The 8938-nt window shown below is 38.6% G+C and overlaps 1 protein-coding gene across 1 annotated transcript in view; it reads left to right on the top strand.

Annotated features, from left to right (window-relative positions):
• The window catches only part of KAT2B (K(lysine) acetyltransferase 2B), a 126740-nt gene that overhangs the window by 107428 nt on the left and 10374 nt on the right, over positions 1-8938 (top strand). The window contains exons 14-15 of the mRNA XM_011933775.1: positions 1568-1678; positions 4926-5069. Of these exons, the coding sequence (XP_011789165.1) occupies positions 1568-1678; positions 4926-5069 (255 nt within the window). The remainder of the gene's footprint in view (positions 1-1567; positions 1679-4925; positions 5070-8938) is intronic.

Raw genomic sequence — 8938 nt, forward strand, 5'->3', positions numbered from 1 at the left:
AAAAAAAAAAAAAAAAAAAAATGTGATTAGTTTGATGAGGTGTCATTCAGTCATGCCATATGAGGAATGACTATAACCTTGATGGTGCTTGGCTTGGGACTGGGGAAGTATGGATGGGCATGTGTGAGAGAGTATAATCTTCAAAGGCTTGAAGGGCTGTTAAAAGCAGGAATGAGTCTTTGTAACTCCAGGAGTAGAACTAAGGCCAATAAGTAGAAATAACCATGACCAGATCTTGGGTGAATGTTAGGAAGGAATTTCCAACCATATAATACCTGAAAATGAATTGGTCTATGTCACCACCAAGGAATTGCCCTACATCGGAGGTGTTCTGGCAGATTGCCTTTTCATGATAGATGGCAAAAGACCTCTAGCCTCATATGGGTCAGGGGGTTAGACAAAATGACTTCCAGAGATCCTTCTGTCCTTGAGGTACTGTGATTCCATGAGGTCATACCTGGGAGCATACTTGAGTTACTTAGAAAAATGTGCCATCAAATTGTAGAAAATTTGTGTGAAGATATTTTTGTCTGGATGCTTGGATTTACTTTTTTTTTAATTTTTTTTTTTGAGACGGAGTCTCGCTCTGTTGCCCGGGCTGGAGTGCAGTGACCGGATCTCAGCTCACTGCAAGCTCCGCCTCCCGGGTTTACGCCATTCTCCTGCCTCAGCCTCCCGAGTAGCTGGGACTACAGGCACCCGCTACCTCGCCCGGCTAGTTTTTTGTATTTTTTTTAGTAGAGATGGGGTTTCACCCTGTTAGCCAGGATGGTCTCGATCTCCTGACCTCGTGATCCACCCGTCTCGGCCTCCCAAAGTGCTGGGATTGCAGGCTTGAGCCACCGCGCCCGTCCGGATTTACTTTTATCTCTCTTCATGAGGTTCTGAAACAATCACATTAGATTTATATGTTTTCTGTAAACTTTGTCACTGAAAAAACTTCGTATTATAAAAATATTTCAGTCACTGAGTTTATTCAACATTGTTCACTACCTTTAGTTATTCAGAGATTCTGGGCTTCTCAGACCTCACTTGGAAAGGTCTGATAAAACCAAATATAAAATGTTATGTTTGCGATGATGCAGTTCTTTCGAAGGGTTGCCAATTTGTGGTTTACAGTAAACACTTGGGTTACTAAATATTCTAGTGAAGATTAGCACTTTTCATTTGCATCTTTTTTTTCTTCTGAGAATCTCAAATACCTTAAAGATAAGCAGAAATTAATAATCAGCATTCATTCTGAAAACTTTTATATTAATATTCAGCAAGTGATCTTTAAGATTGAGTTAGGAACTTGTGGCCCTGGTGTGTTATTTTCAAATAACTAGAAACTTATATTTTCAAATGATGATTTTTATCTTTGAAGCAAGGGTTTTGATTTTTTTTTTTTAATAGCTTATTTTCAAAGTTAAGAAATGCAAGAAAGGGTGTCAATATATTTCCTTCAGGAAAGGTCCTGGTTAGTAAAATATGTAAAAGTACAAACTCCTAAATTCACCATCATTTCCTGGTGGATTTATAACAATTTTTCTCCAGAATCTAATGTATCATATTAACTTCCACACAGGGCTATGGAACACACCTGATGAATCATTTGAAAGAATATCACATAAAGCATGACATCCTGAACTTCCTCACATATGCAGATGAATATGCAATTGGATACTTTAAGAAACAGGTTGGTTTCTCACCGCACAACACTGTTTTGTCATTACTTTTCTTAATATGTTCTCAGGTAGCCTTCTTCCAAATAAGTTTCTCCCCCAGTGTTTTCCACTTACAAGAACAGACATTTGTTTTATATCAAAATAAAAGACATTTTATCAAAATATATTTTATCAAAAATAAGCTTCAGCCTGGCTTAGAGAGTGTCACTAGCACATAGTAAGTACTGTATAACTATTTGTTGAGAGAATGAATGAATGTCATCTGTCAGTGAGGTATAATATTGCATCCTAACATTCTAAAATATGGTTTCTAATAAGAAATTCCCAGTCCTGGAATTTGGTGAGTAGCATTCTCTGTGAATGAGAAAAACAGATTCAGTTTCTGGAAGACCTCCATTTATGATAGCAGAGAGGAAATCCTGGAGTTTACAAAAAACTGCAAACAGTACTGATTCTACAGCACATAGTGGGCTAGGAGCTTGGCTGTCATCTTTGCAGTTCCTTCCTTTCTCCCTTTCTCCCTTCCTTTCTTTTTTTTGAGACAGGGTCTCACTTTGGTGCCTAGGCTGAGACTGCAGTGGTACAATCTCAGCTCACCACAGCCTTGACCTCTTGGGCTCAGGTGATTCTCCAACCTCAGCCTCCCAAGTAGCTGTGACTATACCCAGCTAATTTTTTGTATTTTTAGTAGAGACAGGGTTTTGCCATGTTACCCAGGCTGGTCTCGAGCTCCTGGACTCAAGCAATCCACCCACCTCGGCCTCCCTAAGTGCTGGGATTACAGGCGTGAGCAACTTCACCAGGCCTCTGTCCTAACAGTTTCTTATCAGAAGTTTTCAGCTCAGGCTGGGTGCAGTGGCTCATGCCTGTAATCCTAGTACTGTGGGAGGCCAGGGCGGGAGGATTGCTGTGCTCAGGAGTTTGAAACAACCTGGGCAAAATAGTGGGACCTTGTCTCTCTTTAAATAAGTCTTAAAATAAGTTTTCGGCTCAGCTTTTTGAGGACTATTCTTTGGCTGCATGTTTTTTTAACAGTGATTTGTAATTCCTAAACATTCTCATTTACTTTTCTAACTATAAAAGTAATGTATAATCATTGTAGAAAATGTAATAAAGCAAAAGAAGGAAAGAAAAATGGCTTGTAATTCCATCACCCAAAGAAACTTTTTGTTAATGCTTTGATTTTTTTATTTTAAAATTTTTCCTTTGTTTTTCCCCTCAGCTCACACCTATGCTGCTAATGCTTTGACATAAACCTTTTTATTATTTTTTCTGTGTGTATATAAACATAAAAATTGGTTCATACCTATATATATTATATATATATTTGATATTTTTGTGTATATAATAATTTTGATGGTTTCCTAGGATTTTATTGTAGAAATAGAAAATAATTTCTTTAACCAATACATTTTTGGCTATTTAGGTGTTTCTTGTAGGTAACGTGCATAAGTATGGGTGTGTGTTTGTGTACGTGTTTTGCCCTCATTGATGATAATTTGCTTTGAATAAATCTCTAGCAGTAGAGTTGCTTCCAGACGTTTTTGTTATGTGTTGCCAAATACTTTAAAAGTTTCCATTTTTGTCAGCAGTGTATCAGGGAGTCAGGAAAGGAGTTGGTAACTGAAGAAAAATTTACCACTTTTCCAGATAATAAATTGTGTATGTTTGAATTTATTTGATTATGTGAAGTTTGATTTATTTTTCCATGTTTATCAACTCTTTGTATTTGTTCCTTTTTTGGATTGCTAATTCATTTTCTTTTGTCCCTTTTTCTGTAAAAATGTTTAGTTGCACATTGATTTATGAGAACTATTTATATATAACAATATTAACCTTGGATAATATTTGTTTCAACATTGCTCATGGCTTTTTCTTTAAATCTTCAGAATGTTAAAGATTTTATTACATAAAATGTATGAACTTGGTTTGGTTTGGATTTGTTTGTTTGTTTGCTGTCAGACAGGGTCTTACACTGTCACCCAGGCTGGAGTGCTGTGGCATGATCACAGCTCACTGCAGCCTCAACTTCCTGGGCTCAGGCAGTTCTCCTGCCTCAGCCACTTGAGTAGCTGTGACCTCAGGTGCATGCCACCATGCCCAGCAATTTTTTTTTTAATCATTTGTAGAGATGGCGAGGGGTTGGGAGGGAATCTTGCTATGTTGCCTGGGCTGGTCTTGAACTCTTGGACTCAAGTGATCCTCCTACCTCAGTCTGCCAAAGTGCTGAGATTACAGGCATGAGCCACTGCACCCAGCCAGAATTTTTTTTTTTTTGATATGTTCTTATGTAATTAGAAAGCCTTTTGTCCTCTGAAGACAGATAAATAATCTCCTATTTGTTATCTTCTCATTGTTTGAGATGCATTTTAACTTTTATGGTAAAACTTACTAAGAAATTAATTGGATTGTTTCACTGAGGTCTTGAGCATCAGCTTTCCTTGGCTGTAACTGTAGTGCAAAGCATGAGATCTCAGCCATGGTTCTTAAATGACTTGTCTGTAGTCCTCTTTGAGGATGATGGCAATAATTACTTGGAAAATAAGTTTTTGTTGAAAGATGAGGCAGTGAACTGCTGGTGATGGTGCTGAAGTTCAAGTAATTTTCTGCAAATAACTGAAATAGATACTTAAGGAAAATTATGTTTATATTATAAATATATTATTTATAATTTTGAATATATACTCTCAAGCAGTCTGTTGTTATGGCTTAAAGTATGTAAATGAGTATATTCCAAAGCATTAATGTCATTGAAACGACCATACATTGTGACTGTCTGGAATTTTTTTGCCTGCAAAGAAAGGATTTCATTTCCTTAGAAACATTAAGTTTCTAATAACTTTATATTTTTGACCATCTTTTCTTTGATAATTTAGATAAATGTTATTGATTTGTTGAGAATCCTGGGGATCCCCTCACCACTTTGGGAGAAATTTGCAAGTCATATTTAATTATGTAATTCAGTACAAAATTAAACCTAATTTTTACTTAATACCTGTTTCTGTTTCAAACTTTTTAATATTTCTTTCTTTTTATTAGGGCCATTTAAAAAAATGTTGTCTTGCTTCTTGTTGACACAGTTAGATTTTTGGTGTTTTTGAACTTCATGGGTGGTTTTAAGCTAATCCTCTTCAGAATAGTACAATGAGAACTTCAAAGAAGCTTGTCTTGATTCCTCACATAGTGCCTGGAACATAGTTAGCACTCAGTAGATATTTGTGCATGGTGTTCATGTGAATGAATTTACTTTCTTTTCAGGGTTTCTCCAAAGAAATTAAAATACCTAAAACCAAATATGTTGGCTATATCAAGGATTATGAAGGAGCCACTTTAATGGGGTGTGAGCTAAATCCACGGATCCCATACACAGAATTTTCTGTCATCATTAAAAAGCAGAAGGAGGTAAGCAGGTGGTTGACTCACTCACCCTCTGTACAGGCCAGTCTTAGCTGAGGTGGGTTGCATTTCCTTGGGTGCTGTGTGTACATATTTACTGGATAGCAAACTCTCAGTTTGCTATGGGTTATCTAGATTTCTTCTCTCTCTCTTTTTTAACACAGAGTCTCTCTGTCACCTAGACTGGAGTGCAGTGGCACTATCTCGGTTCACTGTAATCTCTGCTTCCTGGGTCCAAGCAATCTTTGTACCTCAGCCTCCTGAGTAGCTAAGATTACAGGCGTGTGCTACCACGCCCAGCCAATTTTTCTTATTTTTGGTGGAGACAGCGTTTTACCCTGTTGGCCAGGCTGGTCTCGAACTCCTGACCTCAAGTGATCCACCTGCCTCGGCCTCCCAAAGTGTTGGGATTACAGGTGTGAGCCATCACGCCTGGCCATAGATTTCTTCTTTAAAGGTATCCTTGATTTGTTTCCTTTCTCGGTTACCATTTCTACAAGAGCCATTACTTTTTAAATTTGTGTAAAATACAAAATGTGTAAAATATGGTGACATATTTTAACTTCACCTTCAAGCCATTTTACATTTTGGCCTCAATTATCGTTCCCACTCCTATCTCTTTACTTTCATCTCCAAATACTCCAAATACATCTATTTACTGTTCTCCAAAGTGTCTTCGTCCATTAGCCACCCCCTTCACTCAGCACACGCATAAATCAAACTGTTTCAGTGTGTGTTCCAGTTACTCTTCTGAACTTCTCTAGCATCAGTTTGATCCACCTATTTGAATTTCAATTATTCATCGTACGTAGACATTTACCTTAGTGTATGTTAATCTCCACTTTTACATTGCAAGTTCTGAAGGCTTATCTTTCTAGGTATTAAGTGATTTGTTATCTGGTATTGAGGTGACATTTTTTATGCATATGAATGAAAAGAGAAGCAGTAAAAGGGAAAGGTTGATAGAGTTGAATACATAATAATTTAAATTTTCTAAGACAGAAAAAAAAGACCCATGATGAAAAGAACAGAACTGGGGAGTACACAAAGGCCGTTTATTGAAAGAAAGAACTTTGTGTGTTAAGCGCAGGATCACCTCCTGGCTGCCCCCAGTTGGGTGGAGTTCGCAGCTGTGTCATCCCACATCAATTCCACTTGATACTTCTGTTATTCGTTTAGTGCACATTTCTCTAACAAATAGCTAAGGAGGACATCTGTCTTATCCATCTTTCTTTTCTGGTTTCTACTAACCTCCTTAATCCAAGTTCTTAGTTATTTGTCGGGCATTATCTACATAACAGCCCTAAAGCTTTTTACAGTGTCTGGTGCACAGTAGTTACTCATTAAGTATTTTTCTTTTACCTAAAGTGGCTCAGTCTTGTTCTTATGTTTCCTGGGGAAGTGAGCAAAGGCTTTTTTTTTTGGATTTGAAAATAAAAACAACTTTTGTTGCTTTTTGTTCAAAGATATCAGCCTAAGAGAGAATTCCAAGTAGGCACTTGGAAGAGTTAATAAAGCACAGCAGGCTCCTCTCTCTCCCTGTCTCTCTGAAGAGCTGGCTTTCCTCATTGTTCTCTCTGGGGCTTAATGAGCAGGTCTGGATTCAGCAGCACATCATTCGGCATTAGAAGTTGCTGGCCAGCTAAAGCCATCACCCTGCTGTCAGCTGCTCTTTCCTCATTCCTCCTCCCAGCAGCACTAATTCATCCCCACAGTGTTAGCTGAGAGCAGGATTCCCTTGGCAGAGCCTGCAGATTCACATTGTACATGATCTGTTGGCCCTTCAAACCTACAGGGGAATGCCAGAAGCGCAGAGCTATTTTAGATGGCTAACAAAGCAGTCGACTTTTCAGAAGCCAAGGCTCCCTCCCCCTTCTTTTTTCTCCTCTCCTCCCCCTCCCTCTCTGCCTCCAGCCTTCGCTCACACATTCCCTTGAATGGGTGATGGAGGTTTGGAGCTCTTAATCTAGTTTTTTAAAAAGCTATCTGAAGTCACTTCAATAAAAATATATTTGGATTCATGTAGTATTTTTTTCCACAGAATTCAGTTGATATTTTACAAGCGTTACTTATTCCAACTGTGAAAAACCCCTCAAGGAAGGTAGGGATTCATGGTGGCAGCAAAGAAACAGTGAATATTTTGAGGCACTTCCTAGCCCCTAAAAGTATACAGGAGCAGAATAAGTTGTAGTTGTCATTAATGGAGATAGAGAGAGAAAACTAGTGTAGTTGAACAGGTGGACCAAGAGTGGAGAGTTAAGTGCTACTTTGTGAGTGTTGACTCCAAGGGAAAGGTAGGATCTGTAGGGGCTTCATGTCACCTGACATGACTTTTTTGTGGGAGATTTGTTTTGAACTGGGCAGCCTGGTAATGAAATCTGCATTAGCAGAGACTCAGAGTCCAACGTGAACAGATTTGTGGGCACATGAACAGGTAGGACCACTGTTATGTCGGTGATGAAGGCACTATTTGAGAAAGTGCAAATAGGCTATGAGCAAGCATAATTGGGTATATTTGTGCCTATTCGTGTGTGTGTGTGTGTACATGCATACATGTATGTGTGGATAGGCTAGGTGGCGGTGGGGGGATAAATTCTTAAATCTTAATCTACATGTGACAGTACAAGGAATTGGGGTTGGAGAAGCCAAAGTAAAGATGGGGAAACTCAATGCAATTTTTTAATAAGGAGACATGCGAAGACTGGGTGATGTATTGGAGATGGGGAACTACTCCACTGAAATTTTCTGCTTCGGGAGACCCTAAAACTGACAGCAGTAGATCATAGGACTGAGCTATGGACTTCAGGAGAAGAAGATGAGGACATACTTTCATCTGGAAGGCATTGATTTTATGGTCATGGTAGGGAGTTGAAGTGAAGATATTTTCTAGGGAGGTGAAGATAATATACTAGAACACAATGAAAATATCTCCTTTCTGAGATGCAAGTCAAAACCACAATGTGACACCATCTCACACCAGTCAGAATGGCCATTATTAAGAAGTTAAAAAAATGACAGATGTTGGCAAAGCTGTGGAGAAAACGGAATGCTTATACACTCTTGGTGGGAATGCAAATTAGTTCAGCCCCTGTGGAAAGCAGTTTGGAGATTTCTCAAAGAATTAAAAATAGAATTACCATTCCATGCAGCAATCCTCTTACTGAGCATATACCAAAGGAAAATAAATTGTTTTTCCAAAAAGATACATGTGCTATTATGTTCATTGCAGCACTATTCACAATAACAAAGACATGGAATCAATCCAGGTGCCCATCAAAGGTAGATTGGATAAAGAAAATGTAGTACATATACACCATGAAATATTATGCAGCCATAAAAAAGAACAAATTGATGTCCTTTGCAGCAGTGTGGGTTTAGCTGGGGCCATTATCCTAAGCAGATTAACACAGGAACAGAAAACAAAATACTGCATGTTTTCTGTTATAAGTGGGAACTGAACATTGGGTATACATGCTCACAAAGATGGGAACAGTAGACACTGGGTTTTCCAAAAGAGGCGAGAGAGGGAGAGGAGTAAGGGTGAAAAACTACCTGTCAGGTACTGTGCTCACTACCTGGACAGTGGGATCATCAGAAGAGCAAAGCTCAGCATCACACAATATACCCATAATACCCCCTGTATCTAAAATGAAAACAAAAAATTAAAATTAAAAAAAGATCTCTTCTCCATAGTGATTACTGGAGGTACAGAGAACTTGGGAAGTCTCCCAGTCCCATTAACAGTCACTTCTCAGGAGCCCACAATCTTTAAGGTGCTACGTGAGGTGTGTGGAAGCCATCTGGTAGGTCATTACATTTGAGAGTCCCTTGGTGAAGAGAAGGAAACTTGCCAAATTGAAACAGTCTTCAGCATA

This window comes from Colobus angolensis, unplaced genomic scaffold, assembly GCF_000951035.1.
Source record: "Colobus angolensis palliatus isolate OR3802 unplaced genomic scaffold, Cang.pa_1.0 Scaffold129, whole genome shotgun sequence".
NCBI lineage: Eukaryota > Metazoa > Chordata > Mammalia > Primates > Cercopithecidae > Colobus > Colobus angolensis.